The sequence below is a fragment of the Pelecanus crispus genome, chromosome 8, assembly GCF_030463565.1.
Source record: "Pelecanus crispus isolate bPelCri1 chromosome 8, bPelCri1.pri, whole genome shotgun sequence".
Taxonomy (NCBI): domain Eukaryota; kingdom Metazoa; phylum Chordata; class Aves; order Pelecaniformes; family Pelecanidae; genus Pelecanus; species Pelecanus crispus.
In genome coordinates this window covers 41,340,230-41,364,486 of record NC_134650.1, presented here as the reverse complement: position 1 = coordinate 41,364,486, position 24,257 = coordinate 41,340,230, and the positions used below count along the sequence as shown (strand labels likewise).

At 41.9% G+C, this 24,257-nt stretch overlaps 1 protein-coding gene across 1 annotated transcript in view; it reads left to right on the top strand.

Annotated features, from left to right (window-relative positions):
- The first annotated feature begins 7,669 nt into the window (after positions 1-7,669).
- Positions 7,670-24,257, top strand: part of ADAMTS18 (ADAM metallopeptidase with thrombospondin type 1 motif 18) — a 79,512-nt gene continuing 62,924 nt past the window's right edge. Inside the window, exons 1-3 of the mRNA XM_075715219.1 lie at positions 7,670-7,771; positions 7,934-8,012; positions 9,909-10,225. Of these exons, the coding sequence (XP_075571334.1) occupies positions 7,670-7,771; positions 7,934-8,012; positions 9,909-10,225 (498 nt within the window). The remainder of the gene's footprint in view (positions 7,772-7,933; positions 8,013-9,908; positions 10,226-24,257) is intronic.

Genomic DNA, 24,257 nt, shown 5'->3' with positions numbered 1-24,257 from the left:
AGATTTATTGGACAACGCCTTCTTTGTATAGTATTGCATGCTGCTGTAAGCCCTTTCTTATAGAAGCAAATATGGAACAGCTCCATAATTCTGTGGGAGACATTTTCCTGTTTGATTGCCAAGCTCTAGTTAAAATTCCCACCGAGAGGTCCATTTTGAGTAAGAAAGAGATGAAGGTGGTGGGTCTGGGCAGACAACTACAAAGGGGAGATGAACACACGCTGGACCAGAAGTAAAAGCACCTAATTTTCATAGGAAATGGGCTGATACTTAATTGAAAATGGTAAAACAAAGTGTTTGTGGGTACACTGCAACTGTTACACAGAAGGGACTGAAAAGGCTCCTGAACTTCTTTGCAATCTGTGTTCCCAGCAAGAAGGCTGAAGTAACAAAGGCTCATTGATGTGAAAGGGGGGGGAAGTTTTTAATAGAGGAATCCCAGGAGCCAGCCAAAGAAGCATTATCTTGTGTTAAAAAAATCTGCAAATAATGAAATTCAGAGGAGAGAGAAGCCAATTTTCTTCTTTGCTTGGCCCATGAAATTAGTAGCAAATAAAAGAAGAAACACATGTAAAAACGACTGGGGACTAAATCTTCCCAGCAACATATTTCTCAGGGTATATTGTTCAAAAGAGTACGGGGGTTCGTGTTCAGAAATGCTGAGCAGGTTCAGTTCCTCTTGATCTCAACTGGAGCTGTGAATTCTTGGTACTTGGGAAAATTAAGTCCCCAGACTGCACTTGAAATTTTCATCCCAGAACTCAGACTCCCACCCTGAAATTAACTGGATACAAGCAGGAAAATTGTCATCAGAGATCTTATCTTACAAAGCGACGCAAAACGATGCTAGCACTTGTGGGAACAAGTCACATCAGCAGAAGTTACGTTTCCAGTCCAGAAATAAAGTGAAAAAGCAAGATAATATGTCAGGCTTGGGTGAGAGGAAGCAGCGCTACTAGGAGCAGGGGAGAAAAAAACAACTTTTAGCCTCTATTGGATGAAACAAGTATGTTTTGTTTACAGAGATGAAAAGAAGTACCAATAAGAAATGAATGAGGGACCATTTCACCCCAATGCCATTTGTTTTGGGGGTGGAGTAACCTCATACATTCCTATCATGGAAGACAGAGGTTGAAACTTCCATATGGATTTTCTTTCTTGGCCTGGTTTATCCATTTCTGGGGTGCAGATGCTGGCTGACTGTAACAGAGACTGGGCTTTCCTTCCTGCATGTGATGCCAAAGTATGTCTGAAACCCATACTAGTGTCTTAGAAGTAATTTGCAGGGGCTTTAAATGTCTTTGTGACTCCGTAGGCTACACAGCCTTCCGGGTGCAGTGCAAATCAGTATTTATGAAAAGCATTTTCAAAGTGGATCTTTGAACCTGCTGGACTGCACGGTTTCTCCCGTGCCATTTTTGATCCATTGTATAAATACAAATTTTGGCACGTGCACAACAGTATAAACTGCATAATTGTTTTTATTAGAGTTCTGTGAGTTTGGAGGTACCTGTGCTTTAATTACACTTGGCAAGTTTCCAGAAGAACTCTTCTAAAATGTAGTGCTTGCAAAGCCTTAGTCGGGCCACCCACAATGACAGCTTTTATTTTTCTTCTATTAGTGATGGACATTTTCATTTCATTTTGGTCTGGGTGTGTGACAGAGCCCCCATGTACTGAGCCGCGGCTTCCCCCTGTTCACTTTTCAGCCACAGAGTGTGTCGGGACGCTGTGGCAGCAACTTGTGACATTTGGATCCAAGCCAAATGAATGCTATTTGTGGAGTTTTTAGGTTGTCTTTCTTGCTGCCTTGGTCTCCCCTCCCCCTTTTAAAATTGCTCATGACACTAGACATGCAAGCCAGTTAACCTCTTCTAAAATCTAAGCATTAGCCTTAGCATTAGCACTGACTGCAAGAGAAATGCAGAACATTGCTCTGTGAAGTTGCTATATGTCAGCCATAAGCACCGAGCATGGAGGTGGTTTTAGTTCCGCTCCTGAGCCCAAATCTCTTGCGTAGCACGATAGAGCAAGTACAATGGTAACAAGTCAGCAGGATAGCTGGAACTTCATACTCCATGCCAGAAAGTAGGATGTCCAGCTAGCACAAATAAATGTGTAGAACTAATCAAATTAGGATGGACATGCTGTGCAATACAGAGAAATGCATGTAAGCAGAAAATTGTTTTTAATATTTGTAATCAAAAGCATTTATTTGGGGCTATAACAGCCCAGTGCTACGTGCAAATGGGATGAGGAAAAAATGTAAACATTGTTTCTTTGATTTTGTTGGGAGTTAGGGTACAGCAGGAATGCTGGATCAAGCTCCCTTTCCAGTGGCTGTGATTAAAAAGCTATGTGAAATGAATTTAGGGGCTTATTGACAGAAAATATTACTGTAAATGGTGGTGAAAACCTGTTCCACAGAGATTACTCTTTATTGCATGGAGTTTGCCAGAATTTATAGGATGCAAACTGAAAACTGTGGGTTTAGAGACCATTTGAGGAAATAACTTCAGTCCTAACACCACGTTTTGAGGCTTCTGCAGAAAGCAGAATTTAATACAGAAACTGGTGAGACAGTGGAATTTTATTCTGTTAAATTTCAGGCCCTTAAGGAACAGGAATTAATGGAGGAACCACACTAAGTCAACCAGTAGATGTTTTTGTTACTTACAGAGTTTCCATGTCAGCTGAAATGTAGTTACTCATAAACAGAATAACCGGTGACATGGTATAGCCCATGCCGTGTGTCACTGAAGAATGCAATTAGGCATCATGTAAAAGCAACTTTATTACAGTAGCTCATATTATAAACTGACCGCTGGTTAGAAATGCAGAAATATGCTTTTGGGAACATGCTAGACTAGCATTTTCCATTCCTGAGAATACTGTAGGCAGCTTCAGATTTCACGGAAGTAAACAAAGAAGTCCTCATCATTTCTTTTTACGAGAGTAGCCTTTTAAAATCTGGGGAGGGGGGAAAGGATACGGTGTAGGAGTGGATCTGCTCTTAGCTGGCATTACAATACTGTCTAGTACTTCACAAGCCTACTCCATGGAAGCAAGAGCAAGTGGTAGTGCTGTTCCAGCTGGAGGGGAAGCTGACCCATGTCCTCAGACCATCAGTGCGTTAGGATGTGTCATGTTCCAGCTGCGCCCCCATACCATACCTGAGGTGCTCCCTGTGGCAGCGAGGTAGGTCACAAACTGTCTTTGTTTACAACCTCCTTTCTGCACAAGATCTCTTTCTGGCAGGAAGGGTACAGTAGACTATCTTCTCAGGTTTGGTAACTCAGCCAGATAGAGGAGTTATGATAATTTATGCCAGCTGAAAGGATTTGGCCTCTTCCTAAACTATATGGTATTGAGTGGGTTTAGATAACGTACGAATAGGCATGCAAATGTAATTTGATACCAGATGACTACATCCCTGCGACTACGTTTAATCTACACGAACCCTTCCAAGTTGCTTGTATTTTGTTCAGCTAGAGGTTTTGTCCTGCTACAACTGAGTAACAGTTGCTGAACTCTTTAGACAAATTATATAAATTCACAAAATGCCTTAAGATTATTGAATGAATAACACAATGGGAAAGAAAAGCCTCCTTAGCACTTCTGGTACGTATGGACCATAACCAACTTTGGAGCATAACTTCACTTTGGAGCCCCTTCAACTTGGGACAAAGATGAACTTGATGGGTTTTGAAAACTACCAGCTCATTCTAAAGAGGGTCATTTTCATTTGTAAAGGGGTTTCCATGAAGACTTCTCCACAAGAAGTTTCACCCAGCATGTGCGTAATCAACACTCACTATGAATGAAGGCAAAGGGCTTCTGTGCTTTACAGGAGTGAAACATCTTCATGAGGATAAACACAAAGAGAGCATAAAGATTGAGCTGGAAGAATCCTATGGAGCGCTTACATGTATCCTGAATAACCCAACAAGTGTGTCGTTCGGTAAGAAATAGTCACAGAAATGGTCAAGTAGGAATGGACAGTTGCAGAAACTGAATGCTGAGTTAGCAAAAAACGTATCTGCTCTGATTCTACTATGTGTATTCACTCAATACAAAGCGACTACCTGGTTAAAACAAGCCCTCACTGCACCATTTTCCCATTTTAAGTACTCTGCTTCCAGTTACCCAATCATATATGATTTAAATATAGTATAAATTATTCAAATTGATTTTTAATACAAATATATCTGGAAAAATATCTAGGTTGACAGAGGAAGAGGTGACAGCTGTCAGACAACAGACTTCTGTGAATCATTCAGTCATCTCAGTGGTCACAAATGTCTCACATGATAAAGAATTTGCTCTAACGATGACAGCAAAATAAACATGATGGCATTTTAGTTCGGGGCATATTTCTTCTGCATGCCTGTCAGTCACGTTACCAATAATGTGAGTTCTGTGTGGGGCTAGACTCTATCACGATGGCCATGACGGCATAGCTCTTGGGGTAAAAAGTCTGTAGAAATTCACGAGACAAGAGGGATTCGGAAGTAGAAAGAACAGAGTTATTAAAAATAATAATCCATTTTCTCTGATAAGCTAGCAAGCTGATACAAGAACGTCCAACATCTTTGCATCTATACATCAGGACAATAGACACTTGGCATGCAGGTGTGATCTGTCTAGAGCAGGTGGATGAGAAGCGCTGGTGAAACTCAGGCTGTGCTCTTGTGAGCCTCAGTGCGGTGATGAAAGCGAAGCAGTAACTCGCTGCTGGTATAGAGTAGCAAACCCCTTACTTACCCTTGCAGATGTGAGAGAAGTCCTGAATTCCTGGAGATCCCTCCCCAAGAAGGGTATTGTTATCTGTAGCGCAATGCTGCTGAAGGGTGGCAAGCTTCTACTGGGTCTCCACGCTTTCTTGTACTCACTGGTAGGAGTTTCTCTTGAAGGTGGAACACAGCTACAACAGGTGGATACAAGCAAGTAGGGGAAGAAAAAGACCAACTGAAAACATGACAGAACTGATCAGCATAAACGAGTGGTAGCGGCATCCAACCTGACAGCTTAAGGAGAAAAGAGAATAGTCCAATAACAGACTGGAGTATGGCAATGATTATCTCTGAAGGAATATAGACTTGCTGGTCATCCGAGGTGGGAATTGCTAGGGAGCGGGGGGAAGAGCCCTCCCCCCCACCGACTGCATTGTTTACTATGCTGCTGGCTGTGGAGCTTTATTTCTCTAATGTTTTGCATGGTAACTATGTTTGCACATGGTAACGAGCTGCCTGCAGGATTCTCTGATGTTTATGACCATCACTGCTGGGATCTTGATTGACTTGGGGAGCAAAGTGTGATGTTGTCTGAGCATGTTAACTGATCAATCTTGCTGCCTACAGGCCAAGAAAGGTTGGGGTCCCCTGCCTAATGCCAACTCAAATTTGGACGCATGTCATTTATAGTCATGCAAAGCAGCGTCACATTTTTTTCTTCTTCTTTGATCATACTCAGAAACTATAAATCCCCAGGGTGAAATCTTAACTCCACAGAAATCAAGAACAAAACTCCCTTCAGTGGTGCTAGGTTTATGGAGAAAGTTGTCTTTTTCTTTCTTAAACAATTCCTGTAATTGCTGGAGAACTGTATCTATTTCCCTCCCCTCACAGCAAATAAAATGTCAGCCTTCACAGTCAGGTAGTCTACTGAAAACAGTCAAGTCTGTCTGTTCAGGGTGTTGAGGGCCGATAATAAAATTACAGCCCAATAATTTTGTATTTTTCTCCTATTATCTGCAATGCACAGCATGTTTTATGTGTTCTGCTCCACTGGGACCGTCGTAAACCTGTAGCCAGCTATTTCATTTGAATATACTCAGTGGGAGGTGACAGGTGCGCTATTACAAAAAGATCTTGAAACTTTATCATAATATATTCAGCAAGGTGATAATGTAAAACCCACTGGGAAATAGAGAGAGGTGAAGGAGAAATTCCACACCTGGGAACTCATTTAATGTTTAAAGACAGGAAATGCTTTAGAAGGGAAAATATCTCTGATCTGTCTAATCCACTGCCCCAAATGAGTTACCACGAAACCCCCGGTGAAGGAGGTAGATAGCGGAGATGACCTCCGGCTCACCTCGGCTTCCATTGTGCTCTCCGGCTTGGCTGCCGACCGGAGCAGCGAGGCACCTTAAATGGACACAGCTACCGTTTATTTTCATGATGTGACCCTGGGACAAGGGAGATTTTGAGTGAGATTGGACTGAGACACATACTGGAAAACTCGCTAGCGCAAAAGGGAGATCACGAGGTGAGGGACACTTCTCCAAGCACAGCCAAAAGCGTCAGAAACAAGTTCTGTACTGATTTCCAACCTGGACCAGTCCCATTCACTTCCATACTTCAGCTTCCTTTCAGATTATTTAGAACTTTGCTCCTTTAGTGGCATTTTCTGTAGGAGGCAAAGTGTAACGAATAGGACGGGCTAGGTTAGTCGAGACGAGACCCTGGTGCTGCCTTTGGCTCAGTTCACGTAAGCCACTGTGTGAAAGTCAGCTCCTTTGTGGACATCGGTGTTCAGCATTCAGTAGCTGGTCTTGGCTATCACGGCTGTATCGTCTTCCCAGGCAACTTTATCTTTGTTCGGTTGGTTTGTTTGTTTTCCCGTGAAGCTACCTTTAAAAACGGTAGAAAATGACAGCATATTCTCTGCGAGTGAATGGTGCTTTGGAAGCTGGACGGCTGGAACTGGACTCCACTCCTTCTCCCAGCATCATCACGGAAACTCTTGTCCTTTTGCTCCAGCCCCCCATTTTTCACCCCTGGGGGGGTTGGCCGGGGAGCAGCGATCGCTGCTCGGGAACTGGCTGGGTATCGGTCGGCGGGTGGTGAGCAATTGCATTGCGCATCACTTGCTTTATGTAATATTATTATTGTTATTATTGTATTGTTATTATTATCATCATTATTTTACTTTATTTCAATTATGCAATTGCTCTTATCTCAGCCCAGGAGTGTTTCTCACTCCTGCTCCTCCGATTCTCTCCCCCATCCCGCCGAGGCCGGGGCAGCGGGCGAGCGGCTGCGCGGTGCTGAGCTGCGGGCTGGGGCTGACCCACGGCACCGCCCCGGGAGGCCGCCCCGCGCCCCGCGCCCCGCTCCCCGCGCCCCGCGCCCCGCCGCAGGTGCCCGCCGCAGCCCGGCCGCTTCCGCGCTTCCCCCGCGCCGGGGGCGGGGGGCCGCCAGCCGCCCCCTTCCCAGGTGCCTCCCCGCCCGCGCCCGCCAGTCCCGGCCCCGGCCCCGGCCCGGCCCCGCCGCCTCCCCATTGGTCCCGCCCGCTCCGCTCCGCTCCGCTCCGCGTCGCCCCCCGGGCGGCGGCCGCGCCGAGACGCGGCGCCGGAGGCAGCGCTGCCCCGCGGCGGCGGCGGCGGCGGCGCCTTAAGGGGTGCGGGCCGGCGGCTGAAGGGGTGCGGGCCGGCGGCTGAAGGGGTGCGGGCCGGCGGCTGAAGGGGTGCGGGCCGGCGGCGCGGCGCGGGCGCTCACCTGGGCGCCGCTCCATGGGCTCCGCCGCCGCGCAGGGCGGGGGCGCGGCGCTGCGGGCCGGCCGCCGGAGCTGCGGCGGGGCAGAGCCCAGGTGACCATGCGGGGGATCCGGGCTCGCCCGCCGCACGCCTCGGGGAGCAGGTAGCACGCCGGGTGCGCGGCGGAACATGGACTGTCTCCTGCTTGTCGTCTGGACTTTACCTGTTGCGATTCTCGGCGGCAGCTCCATGCAATTCCCGACTCTCCCGTGGCTCGGAAGCGCTGTAAAGGCAGGTCGAGAGCACTTTCTTTTGCAGTCGCCTGGTGTGCTTTCATACCAGGTTACTGCACAGTTTCTGGTGCCTTGTCTTTCTGCCTTCCCTTGTCAAGTAAATCTCGCCCAATGCTCCTTTTTTCTCTCTTTTTCTTTTTTTTTTTTTTTTCTCTTGCAGACCCTTCAGCTGTGCTGCCTCTGTTGCATGTCTCATGCAGCAACTTTAACCAGTGACAGCATCAGTGAATTCAATCATGGTTTGTATAGCTCTTTCTGTGTCTGTCTATATGAACATTTGCATGGATGCGCTTTTTTTTTTTTTTTTTTTTTTTTGGTGGACTGAGCTTTTAAAGTGAAGAAGCCATGGTGTTTGGGGAACATAAAGTGAAAGCAAGTTGGCTGCTGTAAAATAGCTAACTATGGGCAGAGGTTAAGTGGTTAAGCCCTGTGTGCAAAAGCTAAAGGGAACGCTAGGTAACAGCAAAGCAAATGAATGAGGTGGTGAATACATCTGCGTTTACACGTGCGATTAGAAAGATGAACGTGTATGTAGCCACAACAACAAACCCCCATGTGTCTGTTAGGGGGGCAATAAGAGAAAAATAATGAAAAGATTTGGGTGGGAGAGTGGAAGAAACAGTACAGTGCAGGCTAAGGGAAAACAAACCTGGCAAGAAGGGACTCGTGCGAGTGAGAGCTCAGGAGCTGTTTGTTCCCAGCTTGCAGAGACTAACACTTAGATGCTGATGACTTTGGGAAGTTTGAAGTGCAGTATATGCTTTTTATTGGGTGCGAGTGGAAACAAAGTACAATAGAGAACCACACCAGGGTGCAGAAAGGAAAACCCTCTTGCACCCTATCATCTGCTCACTGGGGGATTCCCTCTCTCCAGCAGCTGCTTGCATTTTTTGGCCACCAGCCTGCTGAGCGTCCTCAACTTCTGCCGTTGATTAACACCACTCGAGGAAAGTGAAAGTTCTTCAAGTATTGTTTCCACTGTCTGAGGAAAAACAACCTATCACTGGTTATGTTTTCAGCTTAATGTGTGTCCAATAAAGTCTATTTAGGCAAAGAGATTGATAATTTTTGCAACATCTGTTACAAGAAGGAGGGGGGTTTCTTCTTTTTTAACAGTGTTATTTCAATTTAGGAAGAGAAATGAATTGTTTTACTGTCAAATGTGTGGACGTCTTTAGGTATTCACAGAGTAATACAGCTCAAAAATTAAATGGGGTTGGGAAGCAATTTATTTAGCATAATTACTCCTATACCCAGGAATAGGTGCAAAGGTCCTAGTTCAGCAAACGGCTAAAATTCAGAGCCAGCTTCCAGGATACAAGTAATCCCTGTATGGCTGGGTCAACAGCAGTGGTAATGTACTTCAAGCTAGGCACCTGCTTATGCAGCTAGCCGAATCATCGCCTCTATTTTTTTTTTTTTTCCTTTCTTGGGTGGTTGTGAGTAGATCTTAGTCTTCTCCTCACAAACAGTTTGGTAATTTTTCACATATTGTATCCGAAACAATAAACTTCTTTGACATGCAATTAGCAATGGCTGACTAAAGGTTATTAGGTAGGATGTAATCTCTTTCTGATGAAGGTCAGTTACAATTTGAAACCTAGTCTAATCGAGTCACTACAAAGAGATGAGGTCTCACTCAGTTAAGGCATTAATAAATTAATCCTTTAATCCATTTGAACAAGCGGTACAGTTCTACAAAGTCTCAGTCATGGTTACCCCTACAGTGATACAATATTTGCTGCATTCTTAGGGAAAGAAAAAACCCCTCAAACCAGAGCAGCCTTCACATTTGACAGCAATTAATACAGGGGGAGGGGAAAATCTACAGATCTGGTGGTGATGACAAATGTCTTCAGAAGAGTGACTGTGGGAATGTTCACAGCTATGCTAGTTAGTCTGTACCTCTCAGTGGGGCAGAAGGGAAACAAACACTGTTTGAGAGCCTGTCTGACTTACGGGGGTGAATTTATGCAGTGAAGCCTATACACACATAGCCTGCAGAGCTTTCGGGCCATTACCTATACGAGGGAATACTTCATGCCATAGTGAAAGCCTGATGCTTACCGTGTTAGGATGATGCTTACCTTACTTGTTGGATACAAAAGCTGATGGCTAACTTTTTATCGTTACAGACTATGTATTTGTGACACCTGTCAAAGTGGATTCCAGTGGATCATACATTTCACATGATGTTTTGCACAGTACTAGGAGAAAGAGATCAACTCAGAATTCAAAGAGTTCCTTGCACTACAAATTTTCAGCATTTGGACAGGAACTTCACTTAGAACTCAAACCTTCGACCATTTTAAGCAACAGTTTTATTGTCCAGGTACTCGGGAAAGATGGAGTCTCAAATTCTCAGGAACATGAAATTGAGCAGTGTTTCTACCAGGGATTTATAAGGAATGATAGCACCTCTTCGGTAGCAATATCTACATGTGTAGGCTTGGTAAGTGATTTAAAACAAATCACCATTGAAAGTATTTTCGTACGTGGAATAGTAGCTGAAGGTATGTAATTCATATAATGTTCAGGACACCATACAACATTTTCCTAATACCACTAGTTGCTATTGCATATAACAGAAGAGGTTTAGTTATAGCCAATGAACTGCAACACACCCTTTGTATTTTTGGATCACAGTCTTTCAGGAAAAAAACAGAAGACTGACTGGTAGTCCAAGTAATTATCCCATAACAATTTTCATTTGTTATAGATTGTGGTAGTTTATACCTTTTTACTTGCTCTTAAGTAAATGCTCTTCCTGCCTTTGTGAACTACTATGAATAAAGAAAAAAAAATCAATCCATAAGCTTGTGCGAAAAAAATATTGTATCTAGGTTTGTCATCTGCTTTAAGGAAGGGTGAATTTCCTTGCTCACCAGGAGTTACGAACCAATTTCCCTTCATTTCCTTTGACAATTCCAGCCTTATTCGGGTTTATATGTCTTGATTAGTTGATCTCTTATGAATGTGTTAAATATTATCATTGCATATTTTCCATTTATGGCTGCCATCCAAGTCCATGGAAAATTATTACTCACAAATGATTTTTTCAAAATACGTTTGACAGTGCTCATTGCCTGCAGAGAAGTCTTTACTGATGTCATGCAGAAGAATCATCTACAGAATTAATAGTTCTTGATGTTTTTTAGGCTTAAGCCCTTGCACTTGCAAAACAATCTCCTATGGATGCAGATGAAAGCAGTGCCATTTAATAGCGTTAGGTATAAGAAGCTATCTGTATGCTTTGTGGTTGACTAAGGTCCAGAGGATATGTTGGGTCACCCTCTAGAAAGCTGTTTTGCAAAGGTACTTGTCCCTAAGGGCTATTAAACTGTGTGAAGGGACCAAAAAAGGAGCACTTGAGACACCCAGTGTTTCCTTTGAAATAGTAATCAGTGACTTGAGAAGAGGGTGGTTCATTAGGAAGAGCTGTTGAATACTGATAACTGGTTGAAGTAGTCTGGATTATATTTCGAATGCTCGACTTTTTTTCTCAGCAAGTTAGAGGAATTTAGTATCTTACAGTTCATTTGAACAGTTGCAAATGTGACTTTGGTGCAGATGCCAGGAACTGGGATGAAGCTTTCTTTTGTTTTTTAAGTTGTGTTTGTAGCGCTGAACTGTTAAGGTCGGATGTGCTTAGTTGTTTCTGTGGAGGCTTCATTTTCTCAACTGCTAGCTTTTACCGTATTTATTCAGAAAAAAACTCTTTTCACTTACTGCAGTGTTCATCTTTTCCTCTAAGAGAAGTGCTCTTCCTACACACAACAGTTACAGTTCAGGTGATCTCCCCTGTTTGGTCACGTTTTGTTTTTTAACGTGCTTTATGAGCTAAGTGAAGCTGGGCTTGTTAGGTCTTGTCTGGAGAAGGAAGGTTCAAGTCTGCCTCAGGTCACAGCGAAACAGAATGTGGTGATCTTAACTGAGACTGAAATGGATCTTTTACCACTGTCTCGACATAGAGATTGTTATGACTGGTAAGCTTCACTTAGAAAAGATCCAGAAACTGATCAAAAGAGAATAAATATTGTGGCATGAACAAATTTATTATGGCAGTACCTTTTTCAGTACCTAGAGTATCACCAATTAGAATCTCTCTCTTTCTTTAATCAGTTCCAAGGTTCAATAGATTTCACCTTAAATTGTTATTTTAAACTGGTAAATGAAGTAAACCTTTACTAACCATAATCTCCTGCAGAGTAGGTATCACAAATAAAGTATAATTGTTCCTTTCTCCCTATCCATTTGTTAATTTCCGTGCACCTAATGAATCCCAGGCAAATTATCAACAGGATTATTAGTCTTCCAGTTTATGAGGCTGCTTTCTTTAAAATGTGTCGTCAGCTGTCTGTAATGACAACCACGTCATTTTTTACTGTGATCCAAATTCAGTAATCATATGTTAAGTCTGGACGCTGTGCTGTGATCAAGAGAACCTTGTGAATAGCTTCTATATCCTCTTTGCACCAACTACTTTTGTCACTTGGTTGCCCTTCTTTCCTATTTGCTTTGTTCGCTGCAATTAAACCGAAAGTGGTGTTTCTTCTATATGGTTGGTAGCACTAATCTTTCCATTGTTCCTTTCATTAGCAATAGCTTCTCTACAATAAAACTGCAGTGACCCATTCTTTCAAGCCTGGAACACCACAATGTGATTTGGAAGCAATTGCATTTCAATAGACTACAGGGACTCTTTGATCTAATTTTTTGGATGACCTAGAGTACTCAGTCATTCAGCTGTCTGTTATCTGCCATTGCCTGCAGAGTAGACTTTTGAGAGAGTCTATATGAAATGGTTTGTTAGGCAGGATGACCTTAACTTAACACTGGAAAGAAGCAAGAATTTGTTGCTTTGGTATAGATCTATTAAGAGATGTGTGTATCTTACTCACGTTTTAATAGCTTAGTTGACAGTAAAGCCCCACATTCTTATGCTGATTTGTTGATTTGAGACCAAATGTTTTCATCAGTCAACACAATTTTCTTGATGTGTCAGAAGGCAAAACTGGATCTATGCTCTTTATCTGAATGAGTGCTGTAATACATTAAGTTAGCATGTTAGGAGAATGTGTACAAGTTTACTATGAGTACTGTCTCTTGCCTTTTCATCATCAAAGTGCTTTGATTTTCAACAGGAAACTTGCTTTCTTCTGTCTTCTGCCCTCTCCTGCTTCAGTCAGCGTCCTTTACTTGCTGGAGCATCTGTTATGCAGCCAGAAAGCTGTGATTTTATTTCTTTTTTTAAATTAAATTAACTCATATGCAAGAAATCTTGTTTAGGTCTTCCTAAGTGTGTGTTTCACCATCAGGCATTGAGTAGCAGCATCATACTTACTTAGTGATAAGAGAGTATGATAGATTTATTAAAATTCAGTCTTATGTTGTATATCACACAGATTTGCTCAGTCGTTTTTTTAAAAAATGCTCAAAAGATGGATGTACTTTGTACACCTTCAGAAAAATGTGTTCTGGGCTATCTGTGGAGAATATGATACATTCCTTCCAAAGAAATTGTGATAATTTTTTTTCATTTTCATATATTTTGTTAATACATTCTCACTCTCAGGGGTGGGTTTTTTAACTCTTACAACTTTGGGTCAACGAGTTCATTTATGTCAGTAAATACAAAAACTGGTTTCTCTCTTTGGCATATCTTAATGTGGCCCAAATAGAAATTAATGCAAAATTCTCAACTTCTTTCTCCACTGGTATTCATTATTACTTTTAATAAAACTCCTCTGTTACCCCAGCATGACTTCTTGGAGTTTCCTTCAATCCCATGTGCCCTCCCAGTTGATATATCCAGGCCACTGGTTTGTCTTGCTGCTTCATCCTCTGTTGACGTTCTCCAATTCAAGCTGTTCATTCTTTCCAAATTCAATTTTTTTCCAAACTCCTGACTTGAGCTAATTCTTACTGATTGTAATTATATGTTTTTATTACTATTATCATTTAGTAATATATTATTACTTATAATTGCCTTTAGCTATCACTATGCCAAATCCACAGAATGCAGGGGCTTTCAGTTTTTCTGACGGAGATGGTGCTGGCTGCTGTTAGAATAAGAAATTGGTCTTTAGGACCTACTCGGTGTGCCTGTATCTGTATTCCTACCTCATTCCTCTTGCCTCATCCACATGTTGTGCTATCTGATCTGCATTAAAAACAGATATCTATTGTAGGTTCACCACCTTTAACTCCTCCGTCATGATGACATTGTCTCTAAAAGCCTCACTACTGTCTTCCTAGTCTGTGTACAAACTGTGTGTTGTTTGTCTCTATATGCTAGTTTTTGTCTCCTTTCTGTCTCCTTATGTCCTGCTTATGTTAGGTCTAGGTATACATCATCTCTTGTATAAAGAGAGTTGTTTGCAGTCACACAGTAAATCAGGGCAGAATACAAGAGAACCCCAGAGTTGTCAGTAGTCCAGTTGTGCTCTAGAGATCTTCTTAAAAGTAATTTATAACTGTGCATTTAGGAGCAGAAGTGGACAAGAACTCTCTCTTATGAAGTCAAACAAGTTAGCACTATAGTCTAATACATAACATAGAAAATAGTGAACATAATGAATGAGTAGTTTATTACATAGCATTTGTGGGGATGTTGCTGCTATTTGATGGAGAAGGCAGGTGAGGGTACATAGCAAGTATAAAACATGTGCGCCCAGAGGAAAGAAACATATGTACAACATAAAGGAACTCTCCTATCATTACATCACAGAGGAGACATGCATTTGTATTTTGGGTCAGAGGGAAAATCAGTACAGTTCAGTGGAACAGTTCAGGTCCTTTAAAACTATATGATACACAGTTTTATTGTTCAGGCCAAATTCAGCCCTAAGCAAATGCACTAGCACGGAGGCCTGAGAGGCTGCACCTGCTTACATTGGAGGTGAATGTGGGCCATTCTCTCCCTTTTATTTATGTACCTCAATTAGAAGAGTGGAGTCAGCTTCATGCATTAGCTAGTGCCCTCCTTTGTTTTTGGTAAGATGTGATTGAATCTTTCATTGTAAGGGGCCTCTTTCTCTTGTCTCAAGTTCTGTTATGTTTGTTAGTGTCTAGTCAAGGGAAGAGAAAGAGGAGGGAAGGATGAATCATGTTACACTCACTGAGCTGTCAAAGGAGTCTACGACTGGAGAAAGGGTTAGATGTAGCACTGAGAGATAAACAGGAGATGTATTAATTCAATGGAAGTTGTGTGTGCATGTCTGAGGGCAGGACTTTGCTCAAAGTATCAAAGAAGCCACAAAATTAAAGCTTCTTAACGCAGTCTGGCCACCTAAGAGGCAGGCAGGCAAGGCAACTCATGTAGCCATTCTTTGTAGTCGTTTAATTGCACCCTGTATTAGCATTATTTAAGTTCATGCTAACAACAGCCTCTTATTCCTAGAGCTCACATTTTAAGTCCAATTAAATGTGTTGAGACAAATCCCAAGGTTCTTATGCAGACAAACTCCCATCAAAATCAGTGAGCCAGACTGCTGGTAAAAGTACAAAATAATTGCCGTTTGCAATGAGGTTCCTTTAGAAACCTACAGCTGTAAAAATAGGACAAAATTTGGCCCAGTGGGACTTTGAAGAGAAACTAAGTACAGAACTGGTGATTTGACTCGTTCTCAAAATTAGTTTTAGTCTATCCACAAGTAGATATACAAATCCTGCATTTTCTGCCATTATACCAGCACAACATGAACAGCATCTGGCTTATGAGTTCTTTGATTTTCTTTTAATCATAGACCATTACATCTGCACCCTTTAAAAAACAGAAACTGTGTTTTACAGGATCATCATTTTATCCACTGTTCTGATGGACATTTTGCAATTATTCACTCCATAATACGTTAAAGATGAAAATAAGAAAAATCTTTACAGGAAAATGAGGTGACAATGGGAAAAAAGCTGTATTCTTGAAGATATTTTAAATTATACTAGACAAATACAAGACACTGTTTCTGGTCTCGGCCTTGAATTGACTGCTGATGGGGAATGAATTGTGTGATTAGATTATTGATTGCCCTTCTCCATATCTGTCTGATAAGCTTTCTGTTTAACTGGCTTTAGCTCTGCAAGACAAAGACAGTGTTATCCCAGGCATTTTGACCCTACAGATTCCTGATGGGTAAGAAATGGAATTAAAGAGGAGTAATGATGGAGAAATAATCTGCTTCCGCTGGACAGGAAAAGTAATAGAGGTTGCATTTCTTCCAGGTTTTATACTAAAAAACCTGGAATCCTTGAACATACATAGAGGAAGTACCGTGTTGCTGAGAGCACTTTGGCTCCATCAGCCCGAATGCAGCGGGCTGTGGACGTAGGACAGCTCGCAAGAGTGCCCACAGGAGCTCTTCCTCTCAGTCATTTTTGCCTGCTCCATTGTTGCTCAGCTGGCAGTAAGAGCATGGAAGTTGTTTGTTGGTGTATTTCAGACCAAACTTCGGGCTGTTGCGAGCACTGTTGCTTGCACCCTTAAAGCAGTTCCAGAAGCAGGGAGCCGTCCATTTGCACATAGATAGGCAGTTCATCCTGGCCTTTCTTGTTAAGCAGCAATCTTATAATTTCTAACGGAATTAGTAAACTCTATCTATACTTGTAAACGTCAGCATTTTTCTTGCTGTAGCAAAGTCTTTCCACAAAGCTCAGTTCCCACACTTTCCCTAGACCATTAGAGAGAAGCTTATAGTCAAATGCCTTCATAAGGGTCAGGAGAGGATGACCTGTCTGCACGGACTTGACCTCTTCATAACAGGATGTCTTTGATGTAAATGAGGATTTTTATTTTAAGCGCCACTATTTTCATTTGGACCATACCATCTCTGCTGCTGAGATGCAACACGTTCTCTTCTGCATGGCTGAGAACTGCTGAACATCTGAAATATTTCTCTTTTTAGAGGCAGATTCTAATAACTAATAGCAGCTTTCACTAATGATTAACCTAAACAAGGTTTTATTTCTGTCTTTATCCTTCTTCCTCCACTTCAGAAGTGTTTGAGGAAGATACCAGGTTTGCAGACCTGGAGTATAAAGGCTTTTTTTTACCCAAAACACAATGACAGTCTGTGAAACTGTAGTTCAGGTCCAACTCAAGCAGCCCACTCCTAGAGCTCCGTACCCGACACATAGCAGTAGAGTGAGTGGAAAGCACAGCAGGATTTTGGTTGTGCCCTGGCCCTGCCACAGAGTCCACTTAATGTGAGCAAACAGTGGTATCAAAACTGTTCTTAAACATTTTTTTCCCCAAGCTTACTCCCTCCTTAGCCTCTCTGCAAAACCAGTGCCCTGATTATGATGACAGCTTTGTGATTTGCACACTTGTACTCAGTTGGGAACTTGACTTTGATTCAACGTAGGCTGCTCAGTCATAACCAGTCTGTATGGTCACTGGGAGTTTGTTACCAGCTCCGTAAGCCCCTCAGTTGTTTTGGCACCTACAGTTTTTGTTTGTCACAGTTATGTTTAAGTCCACAAGATATTTAAGATAATGTTTTCTAATTTGCAACTTTTTAGGGAAGGGTTTGTGTTTCTGATGCACAGCATGTCCCATACTCTTCTAAAGAGATGGTAGTTCGAACACTGGGACTGCTGTCCAGTACTGCAAACTGTGAGAGGAGGACAGAGGTCTAAAGACTGTTTTCAGCGTCTGTGGTTTTGAAATTTGCAGTCCATGCATGGGGGTAAGATAAAAGCTGGGGCCATGGTAGGCAAAGGCATCCAGAGCTGTGATGCCAATAATACATTGGTCAATTCTTTAAGACAATTTCAGAGCTATTTGCATCTGATGTCATTCTCTCCTGAGCATGAGTAATGTTGCTGACTTACAGATTTATAGCTCTCTAGGGATTTTCTAGAAAATACCTGCTTTCTTTTTTTGGAAGTTGCAGTGTCCACTGATAACCTGGCAGCAGCCCCATTAAAGTCAGCAGCCTTTTTAGTCATCAGAAGTGTTCCCTCTGACTTGACCCCTGACCACGTACAGAAGCCGTTAGCTCTGTGTGCCTCATTTTGTAAAGGTCTTCTCTCAGTGAGCTGGCAGAAGAGGGGTTAAACTTAGTTATCTCTGCAGTGAGAGCTAGCAGTGGACCTACAGTGAGTTATATCAGCTGGAGCTTAGACGTCAGTATCTTTTTTTCTAAAAACCACTCATTTTGTGTTAGGAAGGCTCTGACTAGCCCTTAAGTGGTATCTGAATTGAACTTTAATGGATAATTGCATTACAAACAAGGTTTTCCTCTGTCTTTTTGATCATGTCACTGGGAGCAGAAATGTTGGTTCTTTCTTGCCTTTTCTTATCCCTTTTTAATCACAATTCTGTTGCTGCAGGTCTACCATAAATTACAGTATGCTAAAGGAATTTCCTATTGATTTGCTTTGACAGTGATTTGACCAGCTATGTGAACAGCTGATGGAAGCAGAACTTATCTTTGGTTCAGGCAGTAGAGCATTGACTAAAGCTTTGAGGTAAACATTTACAGAAGAAACCTGAAATCGTAATGCCTTGCAGCTCAGCACAGTTTACAAACATGTATTAATTAAGCTTCAGTACTGGCTTTACTGTGTGTTAGATGAGAACAGCATCCTGGCTCATAATAGGTTGACATCAGTAACCTTTTATTGTTTATCATGCTCGGAAGTCACTAAGAATGAGGGTGAAGAAATGTCAAATAATCAGGTCATATGCAAGTGAATGAGTCTTGATGGTTGGAGCTCAGTACCGTGGGAACCGTTATTGTCCAGAGTAATTTCTGGAACATGCAAGTTAATTTATTTTTTACAATGTTAGTTCATAAGCTAGGGAGATCTACAAACAAGTTGTACAGTCAGATGCAAATCCTTTTCCTGAATCTCATATGGGCTGCCCAGCTAATTCCTGCCAAAAAATAGTAAAAGAAAAAGGTTTGATGGCAAAGATAATAGGTCTTGAAGTTATTCTTACTGGAATAACAGGGCCCAGCACAAACCTGCTTAATAGAAGAGGAAGCTGAGGCAATAAAGTGATATTTACTTGCACAGACAATAGAGCGTTGCCTTTTCACTCTTCTGTGGCATTAGCATTTCTAGCTGCCCCACTATGTACACAGCACACTCATGGCTTTATTCTTTGAGGACTGGAATCTTGCTGTTCACAGTGGGATCACTTGAATGCTTGTGCCTGCCTGCCTAATATATGTTAATTGAAAGACTTTTGTGTCTCAACATCTTTATTAATATTAATGGCTGAGATTTTTAATGGATCTATACAAAATATGCTTGACCTAGCTTGAGCCCTCACTTTTGTTTTTATACTCTGCAGCACAGTGTGGCTTCGACTAATTTAAGAACGTAGTATTATATTCTGTGGCAGAATACACAAACTAATGAAATATGGATTGCTCTTCAGATCTGCAGTTTCTTTGCCATGAGATATAAAATTTGTATAACATCAGAATATAATTAGGGTTTTTTAAAAATCTTGAAATTAAAACCAGATTTGTTTCTTCTTCATGCAAATTATTGCACTTCAGTGAAAAGAGTGAAATAATTCTATCTTGAGCAGGCTTGTCTTAGGCCACACACTCATTCTTTTTTTTGAAGAAGTCATCAAAACAGTAAGTCTTAAAATTCAGCTAGACTAAACCTCAAGAAATATTTCAAGTTGATATTGCAATTAAAGTATAAACTGGTCATGGGAAGGGATAGATATAAATGCTGTAACACAGTGTCAGGGAAGAAAATTTAAACTTTTCTAAAAATGTGGCTACCTAGTTTCATTTCTTGTTATCACTTGACAGAAAGTTATGCTATTTGTTTTGTTAGATGCGAGTATAAATTAAAGATTAAAATACCAATCTTGGGCTAGGGCTGCGATGAATTTTTTTGCAGTCCTCTGTGGATGATTACAGTATGGACAAGAAAAATGCTTCTATCACTTTTGCACTTTTTTGCTACTTTTTGTGACAAAAGATCATTCCTTATAGTCCACTCTATGTTACATTGTTTGCAATAGATGTCTGTGAAATCTCTGTAGAGACCAGCTTACCACAACAGTATCTCCAGCCTCCAGTTTTTTAATCTGTTTGCTGGCTGCTCTTCATGCTAGAAGCCATGCTGAAGGCCGTGTGGATATTTTTTGCGCTCCCAACATCACTTACTGATGATCAGATTGTTATCCTGCCTCTAGCAGCAAAAGCTTGAGCAAAGGGGCAGAAAAAGGACAACTTCCAGGCTGACACACAAGTGGGCAGCTGATGTCTACTGATTCCTGCAGCACAATGTCTTCCCCTCTCATTGACAGGTATTTGCTGGTTTATGGGCTTCATCTAAAGCTTGTAGTGAGTAAAGAGTTTTATGCTGACTGCTTTGGATCAGAATCTGGCTTCAGGAGAGTTCTCTTTTCTTCCTCCCTACATCATCTTGGCCCTTGAGTCAAGAGGCACACCATTGCTTTGGGAAACATTACTGCAATTACTATTTTGTTTAGAAAGACATTTTGCAAATGGGAAGTACCACTGGCTCATCAAGATAGTGAAGTATGTCTGTTTCTACTGGCAGACCCCAAAACACCTCTTGTAAATAAACCAAGGTGGTGCTGTTTAATCAGATTTCACTGAGTCAGAAGGGAGATGGAGGAAAATGGCCTGCTAGATGGGCAAAGAAACCCATCTGCAGACTGACCCTATGCTGTTCTCATGGACCACTCAGCCTAGTAACAGCCAGCAGTGAGATGAGGCAGTAGTTCAGGCAGTTTCCCAGAGAACCAGCTGCTGCTACTGCTGCAAGAAAATGCACTGAAGTGCTTGGCATCTGGTGCCTGCAGCTGCCAGATATGTTTCAGTGTACTAATGCCAACTGTTTTCATTCTGCTATGCTGCCAGAGTGTTATGACAATGAAGGAGTAAAGGAAGCACAATGGCCACCAAAAAATACGAAGTCAACAGTAAATGTAAAGAGGTTACTTGGCCTACTCCCAATCAAGTCCTGATATAGTCAAGTCTGGCATTGGGAGTAAAAGAGGAAAGTAGCTTTTGAGGCTTGTTTCCCTTGTTAGACAGGAGGTAGACTTCCCAGTGTTTGATCTACGAAAATGTGCAAGGATATTATCACTTGTCATCCTGGGAACACCTGTAGGAGGCAAGGCCTCATTTATCTTCTGCTCTTGGTAGGAGAGCCGCATAATTGCAGAGAGGAGAACATGTAGTCTGTTACAGAAATAGTTAATTGATTCCTCTGATTCCTACGATTCCTCTGCCTACCAGAGTGTCCTGGGTGGTCATTTTAACTGTCTGAGGAACAGAAAGTCCTGTGGGTCTCACTTAATGAAGATCGTGCATGAACCCAAATAGAGGGTGGGAGCCATGACGGAACAGCATACAGTTGGTGCCATGTGTCATTGAACATCAGACTAATGGTATGGTGACAAAGGCTTGTTTTCTCTATCAGCCTGTATGACACATGAAATACCAAGGGAAGGACAATTTGAACCAGAAGCTGAATCAGAAAGAGAGGCTGGTAGATTACCATAGACAGTTGAAGCTGGGATCAAAACTGTGCCAGACTTTGTCTCGGCCTATGAATATTGCACCGGTTCTATTTACAGTTTCTCAGTTTTGGGGTTATAGTGCCATGAGAAGTTTATTTTTGTTGTAATTTTCCAAGCATTTCTTGAAAACTAGCTTTCTGGTGCGCAGAATAGCACCACAGCACTAAATTAGTTGGAAATAGCTTGAGGGCTGAGGGAATAGTATATTTTTTTTGTTGTGGCTGTTCACATGATTTATTTAATCATTTTAAAGATTACAGTTTGGGAAAGTCAGGAACACGCTCTAATGTGAGAAACAAAACAGAAGGAAATGTTATTCACCCAGAATGAAGGTCTGTCTTCTGCAAACTAGCATTTGTTCATAGCAAAGGTCACTCCACCTCCACAGCCCTACTTCTGTGGTAGGTTTAGCAGAAGATGATGTGGAGCATTGCCCCGTGGGCCTATGGTTCCTGCTCACCATCAGCCTGCTCTGAATGGTGCCCTTGTGCTCCAAAATACCTCCATGGATATGCCACATGCCCTTAATGACAGCTTAGCCTCTGGACCTGACTTTTTGGATTTTACTTGCCAATGAAAAGGAAGAGAAATTTGTGTATACATACATACATATCTATACCAATGCACTGAATTGGTGCCAATCCTTTAATCTTGATTTTACAAAGGCCAGTGCAATTCGGTGTCCATTGTCTGTTGAATATTAATATATTTCCATAAAGTTGCACAAGACAATGCTCTTTACAGCTGTTGTCTCTTCTGCCATTTGATAACTATATTATGTGCTAGCAAAATCGTAATTATCATTTAAATCAACACCTTTGTGTTTCTTCCAGGAAGGGACTTAAATTTTAAAGATGTGATTTGTGATTGATGTGATTTGTGTCAGATTTTTGTAGTAAGTGGATGGATGTAGGGTTATTGCAAAAAATGATGAAGTAGAGAATGTATATCAGTCTTGCATGACTTCCATCATTATATGTTAATGTGTGTTAAGGGAATAAGTCGCTATAATTCTGTAAATTATCTTATAAAAATTATTTACTCCTGAAAAAAAACATTTATTTTGGATTAGTGAAATTTGTCAGAATTAGTATAAATAATTTGAAAAAGTATGAAAGTTCAGTGTCCTATTCTAGTCCTTCCAAGGGATTCAGCAGAGGTGTGTAAAGAGAAGCCCTGGACAGGGGTGATAAAATGTGGAATCTTGGGCTGAAACTATTCCAACAGGATGGGGAGTGTCGTTTAAACCCTTTCTTATCTTACCGGTGTTCTTGTGCATGCTAGTTCTCCACAGCAAGATGTTTGATTGATTCATAGCAACTGATGGGCAGTTTAAAATTACAAAGCTTTCAATTTCCTTGTTCCTGACAGATAAAGAGGGTGGGTATTTCCTGATTATATGGTATACATTCAAAATATTTAACTTCCCTATGGTGCTATTTGTGACTAATTTACTTCCATAGCACATTAACACTGCTGGTTTTATGCTGTGGGAGGAGTGTATAGTGTAACATGCTGTGAAGAGAGGAAATGTTTCACAACAAGAGGTCCTTCTGGCTTTTCCTCTGTTTATGTTACCACCTGGGAAGAAGAAAAGGTGGAGTAAATGACTGATGATCCAGATGGATTGCATGAACAGTCACATCTTTAGTCCTGACACATTAAGCTGGGCAAATTCACACTGAGAAGTGGCAGGATTGCACTCTTAACTGCTGGAAGCACATGTAATCTTACGTAGAAAAATGTGTAGGCACAAGTAGGGCTTGACTACCTTCATGCCAGTAGTCTTTTGGCAGGCAGTGCCCCTTTACTGGCCACTGAGCAGCCAGATTGTTTGGGGGAAAACTCAGGGATACATTAATGTGAGGACAGGGGCTTGAGGACAGGCTCTAGCGCAGAAGTTAGAATCTGACAATGATAAATCAGTGGCTGTGCAAGCGACATGGAGCTTCAGAGAGACTCGGCGGACCTTTTCACTTCACTTTTCACATTCACTTTTCTAATTCTTGCCTATGAAAGCAGACAAATTATCTCTTGTTTATGGGAGTTGGTGTGCTTTAACACACTACTTATTTGACTCATACAGCACTTCTCAGTACACCAAGTGTATCCTGATTTCTAAGTTAGGGCTCAAGATACAAGAGCAGCTAAGCTGTGAAGCACTTCTCTCAAGTTATGCCTGAATTCCACAGACGGCAGCCGCTGGCTGCGGTGTGGCATGGCGCGAACCCAGGGCGTGTTCCGTGGTGTCAGGATGGAGCAGAGAGCACGCTCAGGCCCTGGGACTAGGAACTACATATGAGATTGAAGTGTCTGTAACTCTCACACATTTCCCTGATGTCCCAGAGTCTCTGTGACCCTGACAGCACATTCTTCTTCCTGGAGCTTTTTTCTTAACCTGTGCTTAACCTGACCTTTGCTTAACCTACTGTTCAGTAGATTCATTGCAGAAAGAAGGTCAGGCTGCTTAGGAAACTTTGCCTCCTAAATCTTCTGCTGATTTTTTTTTTACCATCCTTTTATAACTTTGCAGCATGCTGAGCTGTTGACAAATTCCATATAATTGTATGTCCCTTGACTCTAGTGCGTTTTTGTTTCAGTAAGAGGGCCTATAGTGTTTAACATAGTGGCAACATCTGTGGCAATAGATTTCTAGATTTCTTGGACCAATTTAATATAAAGAGTATCTCACAGAAGAAAAAGTTGCTTTCAGGCACAACCTTCCCTTTGTCACTTTATCTTTCCTATTTCCTGAGATCTCGGAAATCATCACAGGGTTACTTAGATCTTTGGTTCTCCACAGACTGTATTTTGAGAGCCTAATATGTAAGGTAGTGCACTGAAAACACTCTACTGTACAAATGCTTTCATGAAGGAATGCTATTCACTTGCTTGAAAATCATAGCAAATGGTGCTTGCTGACACAGGAATCAAAGGCCTCCCTGCTTGGATCAGTTTC